General features: G+C 42.4%; 1 protein-coding gene across 1 annotated transcript in view; it reads left to right on the plus strand.

The window, feature by feature from the left end:
* The first annotated feature begins 14,769 nt into the window (after positions 1-14,769).
* The window catches only part of TXK (TXK tyrosine kinase), a 41,356-nt gene continuing 30,110 nt past the window's right edge, over positions 14,770-26,015 (plus strand). The window contains exons 1-4 of the mRNA XM_044268034.1: positions 14,770-15,173; positions 16,007-16,109; positions 16,930-17,135; positions 19,952-20,017. Coding sequence (XP_044123969.1) covers positions 15,103-15,173; positions 16,007-16,109; positions 16,930-17,135; positions 19,952-20,017 — 446 coding nt within the window. The 5' untranslated portion in view covers positions 14,770-15,102. The remainder of the gene's footprint in view (positions 15,174-16,006; positions 16,110-16,929; positions 17,136-19,951; positions 20,018-26,015) is intronic.

Below are 26,015 nucleotides of genomic sequence, written 5' to 3' on the forward strand. Positions count from 1 at the left end.
CTCCACTTCCAGCACAAGCGCCAATCCCGTCAGCAGTTCCTGTGGCTGAGCACTTCATATCACGAGCTGGCTCCATGTCTTGAGTGTGATATTTGTGAACTCATCACGAATTCGGAGGTCACAGACATCAGTCTTCTAGAAAATTCTGCTCTGAGACCTGGGGGCAGAACAGAGTTGTCTGCAAGACACCCAGTCTGCCTCACATCAGCTCATTCCTGGGGAAAAAATCAATCTTTTTACACAGAGCAAACAATGGCTTTCAAGATGCAGGAATATTTGGTGCCTTCGGGGGTGCTCTGGCCAAGGATGGGATCAGATGTGCCGTCTTCAGAGAGGCTCTGCCCTCCCTCATCCTTTATACGCCCTGGACACTATCACCCCTGCTGCCCAGAACCCCACCCAGCTTCTGAGGCTTCTAGAGTCTCCTCAGTCCTTCCCCACACCCACGGCCCCCTCAGGCCCCAGCCTGGCCAAGTACCACCAAATGTATCAGTTGACTGTCCCAGGAGCTGGGAACTTGTGTTCTGTTAGGATCCCCTAGAAGTAGCTCTTCCTCTTACTTTAAGGTAAGACTCACGATGATGTCAAAAACAGTTTGGGGTTTGACATAGGGTTAACTTGTTTTATCAATACAAGCGAAAAGACTGACCTTTCCGGTGACTATCCTTTCTTAGAAGCAGGTACATTTTAAAATCAAAAGGAAACACCCTGGAGTGTTCTTCTAGAATTCCTCTTAGAAGGAGCGTCTTTTTAATATCAAGGGGAAGTGTATACACAAGGCAAGGATAATTTAATAGCTCAAATATATAGAGGGCATACACTCAGAAAAAAGGATAGCTTTCTAAACTGAATAAACATTTCTTTGAAAAACTCAGTGTCTGACTTCTTCCCTCCCTCCTTCCTTCCCGTCCTCCGTCCTGTCTGTCCTTCCTTCTTCCTTTCCTCTTTCCTCCCTCCGAACCCCACGGCTGTGGATTCTTGGTTCAGCGAAACTTTTCTGAAACCTGATCAGAGGTAGAATTTCATGCTAAAGGAAAGCTAGCTGGGTGTCCCCCTTCCCAGGTGACATTGGTTAAGTCAATTAAAATGTATTTGCTTTTAAAAGGCCCTTAGAGGGACGCCTGGGTGGCTCAGTTGGTTAAGCAGCTGCCTTCGGCTCAGGTCATGATCCCAGCGTCCTGGGATCGAGTCCCACATCGGGCTCCTTGCTCAGCAGGGAGCCTGCTTCTCCCTCTGCCTCTGCCTGCCATTCTGTCTGCCTGTGCTCGCTCTCTCTCCCTCTCTCTCTCTGATAAATAAATAAAATCTTAAAAAAAAAAAAAAGTCTATTAAAAAAAAAATAAAAAAATAAAAGGCCCTTAGAATTTACGATCATCATGAGGAAGTTGGGTTTTTCTGGGAATTTCTGGGAACAATGGCACCTAGCTTACAGTGAACATCGAATCAATCACTCAGAGCCATTTCCCCAAAGCCACAGGCTTTCGTTTTCCTCCACATCCTTCAGCTGCACACGCAGCTGCCACCAGAATCCCTCGCCTTAAAACCACAGCCTGGAACGTGTGGGTTGGGCGACTGCACTAGCCTGCCCCCAGGGTCAAGACAGCTCTCGGAGCCAGTTATTTCAGTTTTCAAATAAAAAGCAGCCGCCATCTGCCAGTGATGACCAAATTCAGAAGGAATAAATTTCACTTGAGGCTCTGATTCAGAATGAAACAGTGACGTCGGACATGCCAGGGGATGAAGGTGAGGTTATGCTGATGTAAACGTCAGAACACTAGAAACGGAGGGAAGGCCACCAACTTTGCTTCCCAGAGGGCTGGGGCCACAGCCTTGCATCCGACAGGTGTTTGGGAGCTGGGGGAGGCGACCTTGGAGCTGTTCTGAGAAGTGGTGCTTCTCACATTTGCTCCCTTCCAGTGCCCCCTGGTGGAAGCCTGTTCCCCCACAGCCTCGTTGTGGCCACCCACCCCCCTCGGGAGGCGCCAGGAGCCTTGTGCCAGGGAGACAAGTGTGGAAAAAAGGGTTCCCAGGAAGGAACACGAACCCCAGCTCAAAGGGGAGGTTGGACTGCCTTACCCATGAGAGATGTGTCATTCCGAAAGGTCACAGGGATTACACTAGGACGCGGTGCCCTTTTCCTGATTTGCAGGGACTGGGATATAATTAAAGATACTTGCCGGGGGGGAATAAGAAGCAGGTGAAAAGATCAGCACAGGCGTAAACCTGGGAGAGGAAGCACCGGTTGGCTCCTTCCTGAGATAATCCTCAACCCTTCCAGCGGGCAAATAGTCATTGCCCATCTCTGGGGCATTTTAGTCTCTCTGGCAGGGGCCTTTGATATGCATGAGCTTCTGCCTAAACCCGGAATTTTCCAAAGGCACAAAAGAGTTTTCTCTCTGCAGGTTAATTTCTCTGCTAAGCATGCCTTCTAGAATCCCAGATTGCATACGGAGGTGACTCTCCATTTGTTCACTGACCTCGAAAACCTGGGTGAAGCTGTGAATCAAAAACGACCACAGATTTAATAATCACGGATATCTGCTTCGGAGGGAATTGAAATTTCAGTCTATAAATAAAGATGCCTAGTGGCTTGGAAAGTCATGCCAAATGAGGGAACACCAGGGAACTAATCGGCGTTCACACACACACACACACACACACACACTTTTTTTTTTTTCATTTACGGAACAATTATTTCTCGGGCAGCAACTTGCTGGGCAGAAGGGATGGAATGGTGAACAAGGCAGAGGTTGGCCTTCCCGCCCACAGCTGCTCCTGGTCTTCCAGGGAGAAGAAAAACCTTCTCATACTTAAATCAGTGGCAGCATAGGTCTGTGCCTTTGCTACTGAATCAGGAAAAATAAGTATTTTTGAAAACACTGATTCCGAAATCGTAGACTGCAGAAGAGAGCAGAGGTCACCCTGGGGATATTTTGGGGATTGTAATCTACTCATCGGCTTGTAGTCCTACAGGTGAGTAGGGGAAGGCCTTTTCCTAGTGCCTAGATATCTTTCCCATCTGCTGAGTGATACCAGCAATTCCTTCTGGAAGGTTCTGTGTATTTAAATTTAAGGTACTGTGATAGGTAATTTTATGGGACACCTTGGCTGAGTCATGTTGCCCAGCTGTTTGATCAACATAATTCTGGATGTTTCTGTGAAAGGGTTTGGGGGATGAGGATTTAAATCAAGATTTAAGTCAGTGGTCTTTGAGTAAAACAGATTACTCTTCACAATGTCGGTGGGCTTTGTCCAATCAGTGGAAGGCCTTAAGAGAATAGAGCCTGACCTCACCTGAGCGAGAGGCATTCTGCCAGCAGACCGCCTTTGGACTTGATCACAACTCTTCCCTGAGTCTCTATCCTGCCAGCCCACCCCATTAGATTCTGGACCTGCCAGTTCCCACAGTCTTATGAACCAATTCCTTAAAATCAGTCTCTCTCTTCACCTCAATATAGGGGTCATGCTTATAAACATGAAAATGCCTTCCAAAGAAGGACTACAGGGTAGCATGTTTCCTACTGTATCTGTTTATGATATCATTGATACCTTACCAACAATAAGTTTCAGAGCCTCTTCTGAGAACTGTTTGGGTGGTAGGGGGAGAGAGAGCCCTTGAGAGTCCTCAACGGTGGGAACATCTACCTTTGTCAGGGATAAAGAGTCGGCTCAGGACAAGGGTGTTGGGAGCGAAGAATCAGCTTTGGCTTTCTTGGCCTTATTCCCTTGTTTTGTCTTCAGAGGGAGAATCACATCTACTTACATCTGTTTACCTTAAAACATAGCCTGTGAGTACCTGACTGAGTTCTAGGGAACTGGCTGAGGGAACAGGTTGGGAATTAAATGAGTAATCTCTATGATTTGGGTGCCTCAGCTCTGCTGTCTTATTTAATCTTCTCATCCATAAGGATAGTCTTGTTCTCCTCCCAGACTCTGAGCCAAAGTCTCTGGGCTTGAATTCCGACTCAGCGGCTTTTTAATTCTGTGACAAATTACTGAACTTCTCCTTCTCTTAGCATTTTCACTCTGTAAAATGGGGTAATAACAGGACTGATTTCAATGTTTAGGGAGTAACTTAGTATAAAATGTAGTGAGATCTTAGTGTAGAGCCTGCTTACAATAAGGCCTATGTTGGGGAACTGCCTTTCCTAGAAGGTAGGTTTCATTCCTATATTTTCCAGATAAAGTTGCTGAGTGATTGGCCAGAATCACATTGTTGCCACAAGAAAATGGAGCCATAAAATTAACAAGTCAGGAAATGACAGATGTTGACAGGGATGTGGAGAAAGGGGCACCCTCCTGCACTGTTGCTGGGAATGCAAGCTGGGGCAGCCACTCTAGAAAACAGCATGGAGTTTCTTCAAAAAGTTAAAAATAGAGCTACCGTACTATTCAGCAATCACTACTGGGTATTTACCCTAAAGATACAAATGTAGTGATCCGAAGAGGCATGTGCACCCAAAGGTTTATAGCAGCAATGTCCACAATATCCAAACTATGGAAAGAACCTAGATGTCCATCAACAGATGAATGGATAAAGAAGATGTGGTATATATACAATGGAATACTATGCAGCCATCAACCGCCCCCGCCCCCCGAAATCTTGCTTTTGCAATCAATGACGTGGATGGAACTAGAGGGTTTATGCTAAGCAAAATAAGTCAATCAGTGAAAGACAATTATCATATGATCTCCCTGATATGAGGAATTTGAGAGCCAAGGTGGTGGGTGATGGGCAGTAGGGAGGGAAAAAATGAAACAAGATGGGATCGGGAGGGAGACAAATCATCAGAAATTGTTAATCTCAGGAAACAAATTGAGGGTTGCTGGGGCTGGGGGAGAGGGATAGGGTGGCAGGGTGATGGACATTGGGGAGGGTATGTGCTATGGTGAGTGCTGTGAATTGTATAAGACTGAGGATTCATAGACCTGTACCCTGGGGCAAATAATACATTATATGTTAAAAAAAAAAAAAAAAGTTTAAAAAAAAAGAAAAGAAGAGAAGAGAAAAGAAAAAAAAGAAAATGGAGACATGATTTGACTGCAAGTTGGTCTATACCAAAACCCACTCACCCCCATGCGCTGTCCTAATACGGAAAAAAGTCCTCAACCAGCAGAGAGGGTTTCACTCTTTCATCAGGCATCTCAGGGATTTGTGCTTGATTTTGGATAAGTTACTTCTTTATTTAATGTCTCTGGGACAGCGGGTTAGGCTTATGACCTATAAGTACTAGCCAAAGCTCCGGAAGCCATTCTTGTCAACTTCACTGTTCTACTTAGTCTAAAGGTTGTGGTCAGCCCTGCTTGTTCTGTGGCCAGCCTCATGCTGTGCAATGTCCTGTGGTAGAATGAGCTACTGAAGAGTAGAGCCCAGGTGGGGTGTGGTGGTGTGGGGGTATGGGCGAGGCTAATTTATTGAGTTCTCGGTGTGCCCGGCAGCCGTGCTGGGGGCTCTGGGAAGCGCCGACATGGAGGAGATTACAGTGTGGTTCAGTGGTTCTCAAAATCAAGGGATTTTTGTACGCCGCTCCCCCTCCCCCACCCCAACCCCAGGACATTTGACAGTGCCTGGGAGTTTTTTGGTTTTCACGACTGGGAAGAGGAGGTGGATGTGAAAGGAGGGAGGGGTTGCTGCTGATTCTTGGTCATAAAGGTGCTGCTGAAGAAACTATAGGGCACAGGACAGCATCCCCCAACTCCCCAAGAATCATCTAATCTAAAAAGTCAACTGTGGGGTGACCGAGAAACCCTATGAGAGATGGAGCCTATGCAAAGATGGTCCTTGAGATGGCCGTCTAACGTGGTGCCCAGTTACGAGCCACAGCGCAGGACAGGTCACTTGTGCTCTGGGAGCCTGGAGGACCATTAGATGGGAGTGAGCTGCGGTGGGAGTCCTTTTCAGGCTGGAGGCAGGAGTGCTGGGGGTGACTGAGAGAGCAGAGCAAGGGGAGGAAGCTGGTGCGTGAGCAGCGGTGAACGTGGAGAGTTGGGAGTTGGCCAGGTTATGGAAGGCGATGAATGTACAAGAGGGTATCCTCTTGGGGCACCTGGGTGGCTCAGTGGGTTAGGCCGCTGCCTTCGGCTCAGGTCATGATCTCAGGGTCCTGGGATCGAGTCCCGCATCGGGCTCTCTGCTCAGTGGGGAGCCTGCTTCCCTCTCTCTCTCTCTCTGCCTGCCTCTCCATCTACTTGTGATTTCTCTCTGTCAAATGGATGGATAAAATCTTTAAAAAAAAAAAAAAAGAGAGGGTATCCTCTGGATGCCGTATGTAGTTGAGAGTCTTTTCAGGAGCTGAGGAACGAGAGCAGTTGGCTGAAACAGACTTTCAGGAAAATGGACTTAGAGGATGGATCGAAGGAGGGGATGCTCAGGGGCAGGGCTCAGAGGCTGGGACTTCGGCCAATTCATTCAGTCACTGAGCGACACTGTGCCCAGAGGTTGAGAGAGGAGACTCCGGAGTCGGGCTGCCTGGGTCCGATCCTGGCTGTCCACTTAAAAGCTCTTTGACTCTCAGCAAGGAGGCTCCCCTCTGTGGCCAGATTCTTCATCGGAAAGAGGCAATCTATTTAACCCAGGGTTAAGTGAGGAGTCAATGAGTTACCGCAGAAACGCCGATGTGGGCTGATGAGGGCTTGAATGGGATTGGTAGCAGGGGAGAGAGGAAGGAAAGAGCCAAACAGTTTCAACAGACTCATGGCAGATGGGATACAAGGGATGGCTTCGGGCAGAATCCATTCTGTGCTGGAATCAGACTCAGACATGGGAAGATTAGAAAAGGGGATCCAATATAGGCTTTTGTTTTGTTTTCTTATGAATATGGTATTTATTTGTCCTCCCTCTGTCAAACCCTGAGCCAACCACTTTCCCTGGGGTGTATGGGAAAAGGAACATGAGGGCAGATGAGACACAGGAGAAAGACCTATGGGCAGGTGGAGAAGGTTCCATCACATAGTGAAGGGAGTGAGAAAGGCCACCCTCAGGCAAAGGAGCCCGATGGCCACCAAGTGGGCAAAGCCCAGAACAGCGTAGGAGAAGAGCTGTTCTTCAGAGAGGGGTTCCTGGCATAATCAAAATGAGGCTCCTGAACACAGCCCCAATTCTAGCCCCACAGCCAGCCACTCCTACCGTCACAGCCCCAGCCCCAATGCACCTGGCTGCTGTGTCCGTGTCCCTTGTAATGACACTGGCTCAGAAGCCAGGTCTGGGAATCAGGGAGTTCGGTGGGGGGAGGCTGCCAAGCTGCTGAAACTCTCATCTGTCAGCGTCTCTGGTGGTTTTAGCACCAGTGCAGACAGTGGTCGGCTCAACAGCTGAGAGGCACTCTTGACCAAGAAGGGGTAGAGAGGAACTTTGCACAGGTGCACAATTTCAGGGGATGAAGGGCTGTGGCAGGAGAGCTGCCCCCAGTGCAGAGAGGACAGAGAGGGGTGCGGGGAGGGCTAGGATAGTTTTCTTATTGGGGCTCATGAGGAAGATGAAAATTCCAGTTGGGCAAAAGGTAGGTCAGTGGCTGAATTAGAGAAATAAAAAGTTTTTTCAACTATTCCTAGAAGTCACATACATGTAAAAAATTCTTAGTCCTGGAATGGGTCCTTAACTATCTAACCACAGGTCTACCTGATTTTCCGGGGCATTTCCTCTTTTTAATCTATAAATTTCAGTTTTGAAGTATTTCAAGCATTGGGAAAAATATAGAGAATAACATAACCTGCTTGTGATTATTCAAGGAGTAGAGTGGGTGTTCTGAAAAGGTTTTCATTTGATGCATCTTCAAACTAATTTCTTCATGTGTCCATTCACTCAACAAATATTTGTAGGATGCATATTAAATGCTAACAACTTCTAGAGCCTCTTGAGATATAACTGAGCAAAATAGACAAAGATCCCTGTTTACATTCCAGTAGAGGAGACAGGCGGTAAAAAAATAAAATGAAATAAAATAAATAAATCGATGACATAGTACGCTAGAAGGTAAAAAATGCCATCAAGAAAGAAAGAAAGAGGGATGCCTGGGTGGCTCAGTGGTTTAGGCCTCTGCCTTCGGCTCAGGTCATGATCTCAGGGTCCTGGGATCGAGCCCCACATCGGGCTCTCTGCTCAGTGGGGAGCCTGCTTCCCCCTCTCTCTCTGCCTGCTTCTCTGCCTGCTTGTGATATCTGTCTGTCAAATAAATAAAATCTTAAAAAAAAAATAAAGGAAGGAAGGAAGGAAAAGAAAGAAAGAAAGAAAGAAAGAGAGGAAGGAAGGAAGGAAGGAAGAAGGGAAGGAAGGAAGGAAAAAAGAAAGAGAGAGAGAGAGAAAGAAGATAAAATGAGCAAAGTAAGGAATATCCAGGTCAGGGAGTCAGGGAGCACGGGGTGGCAGGAGTCATCAATCAAGGCACTCTTCATTTAGAAGGTAAGACTGGAGCAAAGACTTGAAGGAGTGGCGGGAGTTAAGAAAATTGGATGGTAATTCTATTTTTAATTTTTTTGAGGAGCCTCCAGGCTGTTTGCCACAGTAGCTGCACCAACTCATATGCCCACCAACAGCACACGAGGGTTCCCTTTTCTCCACATCCTCAATAATACTTATTATTTCTTATCTTTTTGATAATAGCCATCCTGACAGATGTGATGTGGTATCTGTAGTTTTGATCTGTAGTTTTGATCACTTCCCTGATGGTCAGTGATGTTGAGAGCCTCTTTTCATGTGTCTCTGGAAAAATGCCTATTAGATCCTCTGCCAGTTTTTAAATCAGATTATGTGTGTGTGGGGGTTTGATGTCGAGTGATACAAGTTCTTTATACATTTTGAGTATGAATCCCTTATCCAATATATGATTTATAAATATCTTCTCCCATTCAGTAGGTTGCCTTTTTATTTTGTTGGTGGTTTCCTTTGCCACGCAAAAGCTTTTTAGTTTGATGTAGTTTTCTTTTACCTTTTTTGGGTCCTTTCCTGATGACCCAGTAATTTCACTTCTGAGTATTTACCTGAGGAAAACAAAACCACTGATTTGAAGAGATAAATCCACCCCTATATTTACTGCAGCTTTATTTATAATAACCAAGATAAGGAAACAGCCCAGGTGTCTACTGTGGTGACTGGATACCCAGACTCGATATCCACTGTGTTTCCAGAGGACTGGATAAAGAAGCTGTGAGATATAAATATATAACTCAGTGGTGAGAAAGAATGAAATCTTACTGTTCACCCACATGGGTGGACCTAGAGGTTATTATGTTAAGTGAAATAAGTCAGACAGAAAAGACAAATATCATATGATTTCACTTACATGTAGACTCTAAAACACAAAGCGAATGAACAAACCAAAAGGGAAACAGACTCAGAATATAGAGAACAAACTAGTAGTTGCCAGAAGAGAGAGAGGTAGGGGCACAGGCAAAATGGGCAAAGGGGATTACGAGGTACAAAGTTTCAGTCATAAAATAAGAAACTCACAGGGATGAAAGATTCAGCATAGGGAGTTCAGTCAATAATATTGTCATAACACTGTAGGGTGACAGATGGTAACTACACTTACTGTGGTGAACATTACATAATGTATGTAATTGTTGAATCACTATGCTGAATACCTGGAATGAATATAATATTTTATGTTGACTATACTTCAATAAACTGCGGGTAGAGCAGGCCCGGCGTGCCTCAGGAGCAGCGAGGAGGGCAGTGTGGGTGTGTGATATGAGCAAGGACATGTTGGACAGAAATGAGGGGCAACGGGAGGCCAGTTCACAGAGAGTTTTATAGGCTAGTGTGAGACATTCGGCTATAACTGTCAATGAAATGGGGAGTCTTTGTGGGATTTGGAAACAAGGAGCAATATGATCCAACTTAGGTTTTCTATTAATTACTCTGGCTGCTGTGCCAAAAAGAGACCATAGGGAGTTTAGGGTAGAAGTGGGAATAAGTCAGCAGGCTGTAGGTATAATCCAGATGAATGATGGTGGCTTAGTCCACAGTAGTAACAGAAGGGTAGGAAAAGCAGTAAGATTGTGTGTGTGTGTGTGTTTGTGTGTGTGTGTGAGAGAGAGAGAGAGAGAGAGAGGAAAAGAGAGAGTTTTAAACCATGGTGAAATATACATAACATAAAATTTGCCATTTTAATTATCTGTAAGTCTATAGTTCAGTGGCATTAAGTACATCTGAATTATCATACAACCATCCCCACTGTCCATCTCCAGACCATTTTCATTCCAAACTGAAACTCTTGAATACATTTTGAAGGCAATATCAACATGCTTTCATACAGGTTAGACAAAGACAACTCCAAGATCATTGACCTGAGCCACTGGAAAAATGATATCGCTACTGATGAAATGGAGAGGATGGGTAGAGCAAATCTGGGGAGGAAGGAAGAGAAGGAGTTCAGATTTCTTCATGTGAGCTGGAGGTGTCCACTAGACACCCAAGTGGAGAATTTGAGACTGCATTTGGGTATGCAAATCTGGAATGCACTGGAACTGGATAGAGGTATATATTTGGATGTCATCGTGTCATTGGCAGATAGATTGTTTTTAAGAAAGAGGAATGAGATAATCAAAGGAGTGAATGAGACAGAGATGAGATCAAAAGCTTTGGAGCAGGCTATTTAACCCCAGGCTGAGAGGGTAGAGAGGAAGAGAAGTAGCAAAGGAGACCAAGAAGAAAGAAAACCAAGAGAAGAGTGCTGAATGCTGCTGAGAGGTCAAGTAAGATGAGGACATCAAGTTAACCATGGGATAAGGAGTGCGTAGGTCACTGGAGACCCTAGCAAGAGCAATTTGGGGGAAGTAGTAGGAACAAAAGCTTGACTGGAATGGGTTAAGAGAAAACGAGAGATGAAGTGGAAGCAACAAGAAAAGGTGAGTCATTTCTAGATTTTACTCTAAATGGGGAGCAAAACTGATCAAGGAAATTATATCAAGAGTAGTTTCTTTTGTTTTTAATGGGGAAAGTAGCAGCATATTTGTATGATAATGGCAATGATCCAGTGGAGAGGGGAATGGTCATACAAGAGAGGGAAGAAGTATTTTTAAAATGTTGAATTTGAATACCTCTACGTGAGGCCACAGCATTTTTGTCACATTCTAAACCATAGTCTGACCCACTTCATTCATTTGTGTAACCTACATTTGATTTTGCATCTCTTGGCCTGGATAGATACAGATCTATATGGGGCTCTAAAACAACACTGGAGTCAATTGGCAAGAATGTAAACTAGACCCAGTCCTGCTAAAGTAGACAGAGCCCCTAAGTGCTAATGCACCTTCTTTCTCAGAGTGTTTTGGCCGTTTTTTCATGCAGATACTACCAGAAAATTGACAGAAGGTGTTGAAATCCCAAAACTTAATAACACATAATAAATATAATGCAGATTTGGGGGGCTCAGTAATTTTATTTTAGTGTCTAGAAATCAACTTTGGCATGGTCTTTGGAAAATGGGTGATTTCTGGTTGCAGGCAAAAGATGAGAGAAAATTATTAAGTCAAGGGTGAGTGATAAAGCAGCAATGGGAGGAAAGATGAGTCTTCGCTGGGCTTGGGCTGGAACTATGTCTCCACAGTGGAATGAGACATTTACCACTGGACCACCAATGTTTCTGTAGCCCAAAGACTGAGTATGATAATGTCCAAGTCAGAGACAGGCAAGTAACTAATGCATGAACCTAGGTTTGGAAGGTCAAATTCTGTGAAAGGAAGGGAAGCTGATATAGCCTTATAACTGTTTGAGTATCTTTGTTCTTATCTATCCTATACCCCTAGAAGGATGACCCATAGGGATCAAATATGGTAGCCAGCCTCCATGATGGCTAAGTGAGCCCAGCCTCTTGGTATTCTTTCTTCTCCACCTTGCACTCTATCCTGGAAACATAATCTGTAGGGGTTGGATCAACATGCTTCCAAGTCCTGGCTTCTGGTTGGACTACACTAAGGGGGAGTCCTAGGAGGAAGTTATGGTGAGGTTGCCTTGAGTTGGTTGTGTCTCTCAACAGCAGATCTTTGCTCCTATCAAAGAGATTTTGGCTCTACTTATCTCTCTCTCACTTTCCTGGTCCTTTTGGACCTAGGGATGGTGTCACTTCTAGTACTGCTGGACCCAGTTTCCCTTACCTCCATCCACACCTTTGTAATTAGTTCCTTCGTGTATGAACCCTTTTAAAATTGTTCTAATTTAAATATGTCATGTTTCATATTGGAAACCTGACTAATACAGTAATTGGTATCACAAGTGGCTCCAGGAAACAGAGTTAAAACTGGATCTGAGATTTATCTGGTCATATTATTTAGAGGTCCAAGGAAGCCTTATTGCTGGGCGAAATAACTCAATTATAATTACTCGAATTATCATTCTTGGCAGCCTGGAATGAAGGGCAAAATGCTAGCCATATGGAAATCCTATAAAGTCTCAAGATGGAAATCAGAGCACAATCCCCTAGGAATTAGAAGTGATGCCTCGACACTGTGCTGATAATTATTTTTAACTTGAAAAGTAACAGCTGGCTTGCTACTGGTGAAGACTGAATGGTCAACCATGGATCATGAAATATTTATGTGATTCAAACCGCCTGTCTTAAATTGAGTGTTATCTGATTCAATGAACCATAAAATTAGGCAGGAATAGCAGTACTCCATCATAATATGGAAGCCGTGTATTTGAAAGTAGGCCCCAGGAGATCCAGAAGGCTCAAGATAGCTTCAGGAGCAGGTGACTTATATTCACATAGTACCTGCTCTTTCTGCTTCTCCTTCAACTCACACAAGAGGCCTCAGGGGGAGTTCCTCAACAAGTCTCATGTATAGATAGATCTGAATCCTGAGCACAGATGAGTGGGAAATAAACAGGCATCATGCTACAGCCACATTCAGAGGTCTCCTGAAAGATGGTGCTGAAATGAAATCCTCCCAGAACTTCAAAAAAGTTTGTTTATACTTCATTAGGAAGATAGTCTAAGATATTGACCTACGATGACTAACTGGTGATGGCCAAAAAAAAAAAAAGTTGGTTTGCTAGTTGGGAACATGGAAGGTACAAGGTCAGGAGATTTGTAACAAGGTCTGGGGAGAGAATTATGGCTGAAACTCTTGGAATGGGGACAGAATGGAAAGATAAAATCAGAGGTCTACAAGATGATACATTCCGTTAGCCTGTTTTCAGTTTTGTTTGTGCTTCTTCAATGGTTCTCTGAATACTCAACCATGGTGTTCCATGATTCAGAAGCAGCTGGCTTATAGGACAGAGGAATGGCCAGCTAAAAGCTCAGTTACTGCTATGGCGTCTGGGAGATAACATCTTGCAATGTTGGAGTGGTATCCTATAGGATGCAGTGAATGTCTTCAACCAGCAACAAGTGTAGAGCCAGGATGCATGAGTCGGGGAACTAAGGAAAGGTGTTTGGAGTGGTCCCTCTCACCATCTCTTCTAATAACCCACTGCAGTATTGTTGTTCATTTTAATCTGTGACCTTGGGTTGGTGGGTTTGGAGAAGCATCCCTGTCTTAGAGAATACCAGAAGTTGAGATCCCCCTCTGGCTATTTTGAGATTCCTTGTATCACTGAATTGATTGACACAGAAAGGGGTCAGTGTAGCTGGGATGTGTATCCTGATTATCAGGATGAAACAGGATTAGTTCTTCATAGAGCGGACAAAGAGGACTTTGAAACTCACAGAATTTACCATCTTTCTTTCCTAATATTCAAAATAGTCCTGGTCAATGGAAGACTATAACAACCCCATAAAAACAAGACCAACTAAGGACCCAAATCCCACAGGAATGAACACTTGGATTATTCCGTCATATAAAGTACCTTCTTTAGCCAAAGTGTTGGCAGAGGCAAAGGGGAACATGGACCAGATGGTGACAGAAGGCACCTGTGATCATTAGCTTAGGACTCAGGACAGCTGTAGATGGGGGATTGTAGCAACTCTGTTATATGTTACTGTTCTTTTCTCCTTATTTCCTTCCCTACCTTACTTAAAGTATCTTGATGTTTAACATACTATGTTTCAGGTGGAAGTATGACTGTACTGACATCACCTGGTGTTAACATAATGGCTGATGAAACTCCATTGCCTCCCCTGTTTGGGGGGCACAGAGTGGAGGCTGAGGGTAGACTGCACTGGGGGTCTTCTGTTTGTACCCCGCTTCCATTTTCCTGGGACTTGAGAGATGATGTCTAATTAAATCTTCTCAACAACCCTATACCAATAGTAGGTCTTCTCGATTACCCTCTTCCCGTATACCTGGGACTGTTCTAGGTTCTTCCCAGGAATTGGTTCAATTAGTCCTCCCAGTAGTCTTACATGCTAAGTATCTAATTATTCCCATTTTACAGACAAGGAAACTTAAGTGCAGAGCAGTTCAGTAAATTCCCCAGATTAACCTCTGCCTCGTAAGGCTTCTCAAAGGGGTTAGGTATGATTATCCTGTTTTGGCAGATAGGAAAACAAAGGCTTAGAGACGTGAAGGGACTCATCACACACACATAGTCACCCACATAGTGAGGATTCAAACCCAAGTCTGTCTAACCTCAGAACTCATGTCCAACATACTCTTTGCTTCCTTAATTCTTCATTGTCAGATATCATGATGAGAAATCCAGGTTCTATGAACATAAAATATTAAGTAATAAAATATTTAAAAATATTTTTAGAAGAAATATGATGGACCTAATTCAAAATCCATGCTAACAGATTTCCTAGGAGAACATTGCTTTTGGAATCCTATTCTTTTGTGCATTTATTAGCTGACATTAGCCCCAATCAAGGTAAAGTAGAATACAGTGGTCATTGTCATTCACAGACTGAGGAAATGCATAAACCAGACCTGGGGGGAAGAGCCTGAGAAGGGAAACCACACTGGTCAGGGTGCCAGTAACTTCTTTTTGCTTTTTTTTTTTTTTTTCCAATTTATTTATTTTCAGAAAAACATTATTCATTATTTTTTCACCACACCAGACAGTTTCTCACCTGCCACCAGTAAAGGAGGGCAGAGTCAAGACCTAGCATATGTTTCATCATTCCCGTCTCTCCCTGGGAATTTCCCTCCGGAAATTTCCTCCTTTGGACTAGCACCGCTGACCTCATCTAGCCAATATCATGGACTTACGGCTCTCCCACAATGATCTGCTTTTCAGATAATACCATCCAGTCGATTTTCTGTTGCTGTTGCTGCTGTTCCTTGCAGAAGCGGTGAGTCTACTTCTGAGGGCAACTTCTTGGAATTCATTCATTTGGTTTCTTTATCGTCTGTTGCGTCTGTGTCTCTTTGTATCTGCTGTTCCCTTTGTCTGGGAAACCCTTGCCCCACTTCCTCCCTGCTGAGTGCCTAGTGATCTAAAGGCATAAGTAAAACTTCAGGTTTTCAACCATCTGTCCTGGTTGGATCCCTTGGACATTAATTGCTCCTTCCATCGCATTCCCATAGCATGTGGCTTGGTTCTGTATTTGATATTTATTTTGTATATGCTCTTTGCTTTCTGTGTTCCGCTCAATAATTTTTACCCTTTAAGTGCAAGAATCCTGTCTTATTTATTTGAATACCTCCTGCCCCCAATGATCAGAGTCTCTCGCACTTTGATGCCCAGCAATCGATTGTACAGAGTAAATGCGAGGTACCGTGAAAATAGGAACGGCTAGCATTTAATGGGAGTGCCCTCTATGTAAGACTGTGCTAAAGGATTTGCATTTATTAGTTCAAGTAACTCTCAAAAACACCTATGGCCTTTCTAATCTCCATCTGACAGATGAGGGAACTGAGGTTTCACCAGCTCTGGTTTGGGAGAGGGACATAACGTTTCTTCAATTTTATTCCATAAAAACTCCACATGCTCTTAGTACCACTAGCTCCTCAGTAAGGAAAATGTAGTTCTGGGAGGTGGTAACTTGCCCCTGGGAAGTCTTCTGAGTAAGAAGGGAGTTGGAAAGAGACCTGGAGCTTCCTCTTCACTTCATGAGTATTTGGGGAATGCTTGGATAACCCGAATCAGGTCATTGTTGGTAACATGGTTGTTTTTCAATCTCAGACAAGTCAGAACACAAATAAGCCTGAGCAAAGATGAAGAATTTCCAGAAAAATATACACGGCATCGCAGGCCATGGTTCAGGGAATTGCCAAGCAAGAAGCGAGTGAGTATCATCTTGATGAGGGGGAGGGGACAGAGGAAGCATGTGTTTTTAGGGACTAAGCTCCTCGAGGTACTGTTTGTGGCCACACACAGAATCTCATGTCATGCTCGGTGCGTGATGAGGGCTTCATAAACACCCAGTGAATGAATTCCTTAGAAGAGAGCAAAAGAAAAAAAAAAAAAAAGGCAAAAAGACCATTTAAATTAGCCTACTCTGCTATGTTTCGGCAGAACTTGAAACCAGACAGGGAATGGGGAAAAATGTCTTCTGCCATTTTGGAAAGCAGGAGTAATTTTCAGTTCACTGTTGGAGGGAACCGTGTTCTTAAGAAGTGTGATAAGCCCAAACACAGTTCACAGCGTGTGAAAGGGAAGGGCTGTTTGTCATTTTTCAAGAGAGAAAAACCCATAAAACAAAGTGAAACTATTGGAGGGAGGGATTAAATTTTAAGAATGTGGCTTAAAAAAACATGCAGGGACACCTGGTTGGCTCAGTCCATGGATCATGCGACGCTTGATCTCATGGTCATGAGTTCGAGCCCCGTGTTGAGCATAGAACTATTTTAAAAAAGAAAAGAGAAATATCCGCTGCAATGCTGGCAAGAGAATTTGTGATCTTGACAGCTTACAAAATGATGAGTGTGTTGCTGGATTCAGAGGTTGTTTTATGGTCATTTCCTATATTTATCCCACTCTGGTTTTTGCTTTGGTGAAGTCAGAGGGGAGAATTGGGGTAGCAGGGAAATATATTCTATCTCTATTCTTTTTTAGTGCAGATGACTAAAACAATAATACAACGAATCACTCCTTGGTTTTTACAGTCCAACAGAGACCACGGGCAACCATCGAAACGTAAGCCACTGCCTCCCCTCCCACCATCTGAGGTTACCGAAGAGAAGATCCAAGTAAAGGCACTGTATGATTTCCTGCCCAGAGAGCCGTGTGATTTAGCACTGAAGAGATCAGAGGAATACCTCATACTGGAGAAGTATAACCCTCACTGGTGGAAGGCAAGAGACCGTTTAGGGTAAGAACCAGGCCACGGTCCTTATCGAATTCTTCTTCGTTTATCCTCTGAAGACTTCTGAAGCAGAAAATCTGCGTTATGGCTCTTTTTCTCTGGGTTTAGAATTCTTCCTTCTGCATGAGCAGAACTTGTCCCTACACAGTCTATCTGTATGAGAGAGCACCACAGCACTGCGATTTCAGGCAAAGTCACAGAACTGCAAACACCTGGCTTCACATCCCCATGCTGTCACTTACTGCTGTATGTCCTTTGGCCAGTCACCTACCCTGACTGAGTTTCCCTCCCTCCCTCCTTCCTTCCCTTCCTTCCTCCCTCCCTTCCTTCCTTCCTTTATTGATATATAATTGACATATGACATTATATTTGTTTCAGGTATACAATATAATAAGTTTGAGATATATATAAATGAATGATCACCACAATATGTGTAGTTAATATCCATCACTCCAAATAGTCACCAACATTTTTTTTCTTGCCATGAAAAGTTTTATGATTGACTCCCTTAGCAATTCTCAAATATGCAATATAGTATGCCACCAAACTGTTCTCTGTATCTCTGAGCTTGTTTTTTTTAATTAAAAATTTTTTTAGATTCCATGTATAATTGAGATCATATAGTATTTGCCTTTCTTATTTGACTTATTCCACTTAGCATAATATAATGCCTTTGGGATCCACCATGTTGTTGCAAAAAGCAAGACTTTCTCCTGTTTTATGACTAATTTTCTGTTGTGTATATATATATATACACACACACACACACACACACACAATGACTTATGACTTACACATACATACATATACATACTTATACATAAGTTATACATAACTTATAAAATTATGACTAATTTTCTGTTGTGTATATATATATATATATACACACACACATACACAATGACTTATGACTTACACATACATACATATACATACTTATACATAAGTTATACATAACTTATAAAATTATGACTAATTTTCTGTTGTGTATATATATATATGTCTGTGTCATTCATCCATCCATCAATGGACACTTACGTTGGTTCCATATCTTGACTATTACAATGCTGCAACAAGTCTGAGAGGTACACACATCTTTTTGAGTTACTGTTTTCATTTTCTTGAGATAAATAGCAGAAGTGATCACTGTATTGTATGGTCATTCTATTGTTAATGCATTTTTGTTTCTTTATTTGTAAAATATGGGAATAATGATTTCTACCATATGGGCTTTTTTCCTGATTTACACTTTCTTTGAGTATTTGAATTCTTTTTTCTGTCAAGCTCTAAGAGAGGAACAGAAACAGTATCTCGCTCATTTTCCCATTTCTGCAATGACTAGTTTTGGAAGTCAACATTGCAGTACTTGCTGAATTAAACAGGTAGGAAGAAAAGACCTTGGGGTGCAAACAGACGTCACTGTGTCAAGGGCAACGGGTTGTTAATACCAGGCTAGAGTCCAAGGTAGACGCTCTGAGGCGGATCTGGGCTGCCTGGGGGAGAATGCTGGCTTTTGACTTCTATTCTTCATGATGATTTGGAGATGATAAGTATCTAAGTATTAGAAGTAGCTAGATTACATCCTCTTTATTTAATTATATTTTCCTGATGATTTAGCCCTCTTGCCAGTTTTTAGTTTTGACTTAAACATGTGATGGACACTTTCCAGTGGGAAAGAGGTATGAGTAGGCTCAGGACCATGTAATTAGCCCTTCTGTGAATTGGCATTGGCATGACTCAGACTCTTAAAAAAGACAAATTAATTTTTCATTTCAAAGTTAATAAGTGAATATCGCTTTTTGTAATATGCCACCATGATAAACAATGCCTCCAGACCCAAGCACCATTATTCACTTAGTGAGAACCTTCCAGAAAATTTTCACTGCACTTCCATGTACATACTAAAACATACATTCTTGTTTGCAGATTTAGTTCACCTAATTCTTTTTTTTTTTTTAAGATTTTATTTATTTATTTGACAGAGAGAGATCACAAATAGGCAGAGAGGCAGGCAGAGAGAGAGGAAAGGAAGCAGGCTCCCTGCTGGGCAGAGAGCCCGATGTGGGGCTTGATTCCAGAACCCTGAGACCGTGACCTGAGCTAAAGGCAGAGCCACCCAGGCGCCCCTAGTTTACCTAATTCTTATCAGGCTAAATGCACTGTTCTGCATCTTGCTTGGATTTCTCAATAATGTCATGGAGATCTTCTTGTGATCTTTAATTTCATATTTCATTGGTGAAGGTATAGAAAAAGAAAAACCCCTACCCTGCTGATGGAGGTGTAAATTGGTATATTTTCCTTCAACAGCAATTTGCTGTATCTAAGGAGATGCACATATTTGGTGACCCAGGGATTTCCCTGTTTGATATGTCTTAGAGAAGTACTTTTTCTGGTGTACAAGGACACATGTTCATATGTTTCTGAGTGATAATGTTGTAATAAGGACATGGCTAACCTAGCATATCTATTCTATCTATTTTGCAGCAATTAAAAAAATTAAGTTTATATCTTTGCTGTTGCTGTGTTTATCATCTAGTCACTGTGATACCCCAATGACCTCGTCATTGCCGCCTTTCCTCTTTGAAAAATCTAAGTGTTCCAAAACTTCTTAAATTACTTCCATTTTAAGTCAGAATCTTAGTATTTATCCTACAAGGATTTTGGCTGAATATGGAAGTGAAAAATCCTTTTTTTTTTCTTTCAGCAATTTAATCAGTAAGACGAGTTTGATTTCCCCCATGTCCTTGAGATTTTAGAAGGATTGCACGATAATGCCACAGGTATGCCAAGCATTTTGATTTTTGCTTTGTCTTTTGTTGTAGGAACGAAGGCTTAATCCCAAGCAACTATGTGACTGAAAACAAACGAAGCAATCTGGAAATATATGAGTAAGTCTCCTCCAAAATATGCCCTCGTGTCCATCTATGAAAATCAGGTACCTTTGGGAGGCTTACGAGTATACAAGCTGGTTTTGATCTATAAAAGGAAAAGAAAGTAACACATTTGGCTGCTTTAGTTTGAGAGATCTTTGATCCTTATAGTGGTTGATTCAGAAACTTCGTTTTCTTAAACTTCTTTTTGTTTTGTTTTGTTTTGTATGACCGCTTTTTGGGGGTTTAACAGTGACTGCATGGAAACCAAACATGCATCTTGGTCTTGTTTTACTCTACGTCCTAAGTGGAAAAATAACTATTCCAAAAATAACCTTAGTTTTTTAATGAGTGGTAAATTGAACCTAACGCACAGACACATGACTCTATTTTGGCTCATGTTTTGATACGTTTTAGAAATAGCTGAAGACGAGAAGTAGGCTAATGCTATAGGTTGGGGGGAATTTTTGGTGTGTTCACTAGGGTTCTACTCAGAAACCTATTTTTGGGGCACCTGGGTGGCTCAGTTGGTTAAGCGACTGCCTTTGGCTCAAGTCATGATCCTGGAGTCCCAGGATCGAGTCCTGCATCAGGCTCCCAGGTCCACGGGGAGTCTGCTTCTCCCTCTGGCCTTCTCCCCTTTCATGCTCTCTCTTAACTGTCTCTCTTTCAATTAAATAAATAAATAAAGTCTTAAAAAAAAAAAAAGAAACCCATTTTTTAATACAATATATAGATTTGGAAGGTGGAGATCTTAGCAATCACTTTTCTAGAGCCGGATTCTGCAGATCAGAAACTCAGGTTGTGAGAGCAATTTATAAGCAGAGGGTGGCAAAGCTGGGAGTAGTCCTGGTCTTTTACAAATTCAGGTTTGCTTAAGTTTGAGCCCTTGACTGCCCTCCCCCAGTTTAGATACTCGCTTTGCAATTAGCATACGCTTCCAGTCCTGTGGCAGGTGTGGAGGGAGGTGATATGCGTTGAGGTGTGAAGACAGGTGCTTCTCAGAGAACCAGGCAGCAAATATAAATTGAATGAGAATCAACCCCTCCTTCCCAGCCCCTAGTTGCTTGTCTTGCTACTAATTTAAGCCCACCTGGAGGCCAGACTCAGCCTGGCCTCTCTCCCTAAAACAAATCCGAATCTAAAAGTATTGGCGGGGTGGTGGGGGTGGGGTGTGGTGTGCATATGTGTGTGCCTGGATGGCTCAGTGGGTTAAGCCTCTGCCTTTGGCTCAGGTCATGATCCCAGCATCCTGGGATGGAGCCCCGCATGGGGCCCTCTGCTCAGCCCGGAGCCTGCTTCCCCACCTCTCTCTGCCTGCCTCTCTGCCAACTTGTGATCTCCGTCTGTCAAATAAACTAATAAGGAGGGGCGCCTGGATGGCTCACCCACTTGAGTGTCTGACTCTTGGTTTTGGCTCAAGTCCTGATCTAATGGGCTGTGGGGTGGAGCCCCAAGTGGGAGTCTGCCTGGGGATTCTCTCCCTCTGGCCCTCCTCCCACTCACATGCGCACACGCACACACACGCCCATGCTCTTTCTCTCTCTACAATAAATCAATCTTTAAAAGCACTGGTGAATAATGTAGACTCCATTGGAGGGGACGAAGGGATGACTATAGAACGCATGACACATCTGCGTGACTTTACCAGGCTTCTCTATGAGCTACTTCTGTTCTCTCTCCCATCTCTCCGCTTAGTACCATCCCAGGTCACTTCTGTCTTCTCCGTCCTTCACTCAGTTTGTCATGCCCCCCTCTCTTGACCTGAGTCGTTTAGCCCTACTGAGGTCTGGCCTCTACTCAGTAAGACAAAGGCCCCAAGTGACTGAACACACCGTCCTAACACAACAGTTTCACAACTCTGTTCCCTTACTGCCAAGTACATAGCCCCTGGAGGGCTCGCCACTGCCTCCATCTGGAGCTGCCCAGTAGCTGACCTTTGAAGGTCAGGTCAGGGGAAGTTCTGTGTGAAAAATCTCCTTCTGAGAAAAATAAGACTTTTTTCCATAACATAAACCCAGGTCAGACTTTCCAGGAGAGTAAAGGAGATAGGTGTGAAAGTACGTAGCACAGTGCCCCATAGTGAGTGAATGGATGTTCACCAACCAACAGTGTGACTTTCCTTCCTTTCATTATTAATTAAGTTGTTGACTGCTTCCTTAGTCTAGACGAGGGCTGGAGTTGACCCTTAATGGCTTGCTCATATTGTAAATATTGGGTAATTTGAATTAAACTACCCCAAACTTAGAATAATCTTCTCATTTTCTTGGCTTTGATTTATGTGTCTTTAAAGATAATCTTCTTTAATTATTTAATTGTGAGAAGATTAACTTTAATTTCTGTTTCTTTTTAAAGGGGTTTATTAAAATATAGATATAATAATTATCAATATAAGTTGCTAAAATATATAAATATATCCATCACTTACTATGTGCCAAGCACCATTCTAACGACTGTGTAGAAATTATGGCCCCAGGTTGAAAACTGTAGGATGGGCTTAGAAATGAAAGAAATCTGGGTTCAAATCCTGACATCACTGCTGGCTAGAGCTTGGGCTCTGGACAAGATTCCCGAATCTCTATAAGCCTCTCAATGATATGAAAACTGCGAACTGTGATACCTGTCTCATGTGAGACATAGTCCATATTTGATACATTCTAGAACTGTGAAGTTAACAGAAGCGCATTTCCAGTTTGCCTGCTATCACAGAGGCACCACATTTCCTAGTTACCTCGGCCCCTGAGTCACTCCTTCTATTTAATCTTCATTTATTGTCCACGTACGACGTGCTGGGTGTTAGCTGTTCTGGCCCCTGGAGATACAACATGTAACACACAGAAGCACTCCCTGTTTCTGTGGAACTTACAGCTTCATGGGGAAATAGACATTAAACATTAACCTCAAATTCACAAACAAAATTTGAAATTTGAAATTGTGGTGTCATGGAGGAACAGTAGGGGACACTGGGAGAAATCAACGGGGAAGGCTAAAAGCTGAGGACGTTGGGATGGGGCAAACACTCGGAGGAAGTGACTTGAGGTCAAGTCTACTTGAGGAAGTAGAAGGCAGTCGGGAGGGGCTGGGGGAAGAAGTGCTGGGTTAGTGGGATTTTGACATCTCAGGGGATCCTTTATACTTTGAAATATTTATGGATACTTTGGTTAAATTAATATCCAAATGATCAAGATTACAATGTGAAAACCTGGTTTTCGGTAAGCCTTCAAATCTTGATGCACTGTTTATAAATCTAAAAAATTAAGAACAGTCACCTTAATTCAAACCCAGCAAGAAGTGTCCTTAAACAATCAGTCCTACTTATAAGTTCAGTTAATTTAATTTCCTGAAACATTTCACTTGCCTTAATAAACTTGAATGAATTCAATTTTCTGTTTAAGTATTTTACATGCCTGACAGGGACAAATTTACAATTTCAATAGCCCTTTGTAAGTCCATATAGGATCCTGGAAATCTAATAAATTAAACGTGTATGTGGTAAGCCAAATTCTTGTAACCATACGAATATTAAAAAAGTCAAATTCCCTTAAATTTCAAATTATAAGTTTGAAATTATTTATACATTTAAAAATCAGAGGCAAAAAAATTATGTCAGATTCTCTTAAAATAATACTTTATTTTACTTTTTTAAAGATTTTATTTATTTATTTGAGAGACAGAGAGAGTGAGGAGAGAGAGAGCGAGAGAGCAAGAGAGCGAGCACAAGTGGGGGGAGGGGCAAGAGGAGGGGGAAGAGCAGACTCCCCACTGAACAGGGAATCTCCTGTGCGTCTCCAACCCAGGACCCTGAGATCATGACCTGAGCTGAAGGCAGATGCTTAACCGACTGAGCCAGCGAGGTGCCCCAATAATAGATAGTTTAAATATCAAGCATATTGCTTATGCTGAAATTTATGGAAATATGAGTCTCATTTATTGCATTATCTCTATACTGAAAGCTTCATCTTCTCAGGGGTAGAAATGACTAAGAGAAGCAGATTTACCTTCTTAGTTCTAACAGGTTTTCTAGGTTGAAAACTTAAGACCACAATACTGTTACCTGTTGACTCGAAGACTGAGACAGGAAGACCCTAGGCTTACACGTATACAAGATATTTGTACTTGGCAACAGTTGGACATGCTGGATGGTTTTCATATGCCAGTAGATCCCCACTCCAGACCCTCTGTCCACATCATTCAGTAAGAGTTTTATAATCAGTGTTGTCTAGGTACAAGAGTTACAGCCTTATGTATTGAAAAAAAAAACAAAAAAACCCACAAGTCTTCTTTCACTATCTGATTTAACCAGAAGAAATTCTGAAACACCATGACCCCACGTCTCCTATATCCTATCCATCTATTCTTTTTTCTACCTGTTGAAATTCTGCATTATTTTAAAGGATATTAAATTCATCATATACTTGACTCTGGTTCTTTTCTTACTACTTTGAAGTCATTCTAATGACATTCACGTATGGATGGATTTTCAACGTATATTTAAGCAAAATTAATATATTTGCTTATATTATTTATCACTATAATAAGTAAGTACAAAGCAACAAAATTAACACTAATGTGGTTGCAGGTGAAAAACATAAACAATTTATGTGACGTTTTTAAAAAAAGATTTTATTTATTTGAAAGAGCAGGAGCATGGGCACACGCACGCGTGTCGAGTGAGGGGAGGGGCTGAGGGAGAGGGAGAAGCAGACTCCCACTGAGGAAAGAGCCCCATGTGGGACTTGATCCCAGTACCCTGAGATCATGACCTGAGCCAAAGCCCAACACTTAACCAGCTGAGTGACCCAGGCGCCCTGTCTCACTTATTTTGAAATAATTTTTTTCTTTCTACAACTAGAACTCTCAGACTCATTCTGAAAGTCCCTCCCTCAATATGAATATTCATTAAAAGGCCTGAATGATATTCACAGTCCAACATCGCAATTAACTCCCATTCCCACTAGTGATAAGTAGTCCAATTATTTCATCTAGAATCGCCTGTAATCATCCTCTCTTCTCTATGCTTTATCTTTTTAAAAGTTTATTTTCAGTTGAAGCCATTAGTATTTTTAATACCACACCATTCTAATTTAGTGGCAGCTTTTTACGATTGTAGGTTAGTCCACAAGATATAATAGATTCCGTCCTCAAAGTCAGATAGAGGAGTTTCATGTAGCTACCATTTTGCCTACCCACTGTGACAATGTATGATTATATATGCATCCTTCCTTCCACTGTCCACAAAAATAACATTTATTACATTAACTCCTTTTTAAAATCTTATTTTGAAATGAAACCTTTTCCATTTGTTTTCTCTCTCCTTTGTTCTACCCATTTCCTCTCTCTTTCCTGTACAACATTTGCTTAATGACAAAGTCTTGTCCTGCCAGACTATGGGTTTCAATTATACTCATTTAATTATGTTTACTCTGCATGGTTCTGATATTCTAAAGTCATTTCATGATACGTTTCATACAGAGGAAACAGCAAGATAGGAAGCAGAAAGGGGCTTGGTGAATTTGAGGAAGGAAGGGATTCCAATATGGCTGAAGGTTAGTGTGTAGAGAGAACAAGCAGAAGGATAAGAGGGTGTTTGGAGTAGGCAGGTACTAGTTGTTCCACTTATGTTATTGAACCCCTAATTTTAACTATAAGTTAACATACTTGGGGGAGTCAAACGGGTCCAAGGAAGTTTTAACTTTGGAAAGGTAACATGGCATATCTAAAATCATGCCAATAGGAGGTTCCTAAGAGCAAAGAAATGGGGATTTGTTAGTTTGTCTACCAAAGTTCGGTAAGTGTTTATTGAAGATGATGACTTCTTAACCACATTCCCTTCATGAAAATTTTCAGGAGATTAAATCACTCCAAATCATATACTAAGTATCTGTCAGAAAGTTGAATTGAGATATGATAGAATAAGCTAGATATGGACTTATAATTAATAAAATTATTATACTAAATTAATAATACTTAATAGTAATATTGTCATTTATCAGAAATAAAAAATGCTCAGCTTTCT

The sequence above is a fragment of the Neovison vison genome, chromosome 11 (assembly GCF_020171115.1).
Source record: "Neovison vison isolate M4711 chromosome 11, ASM_NN_V1, whole genome shotgun sequence".
Classification (NCBI taxonomy): Eukaryota; Metazoa; Chordata; class Mammalia; order Carnivora; family Mustelidae; genus Neogale; species Neogale vison.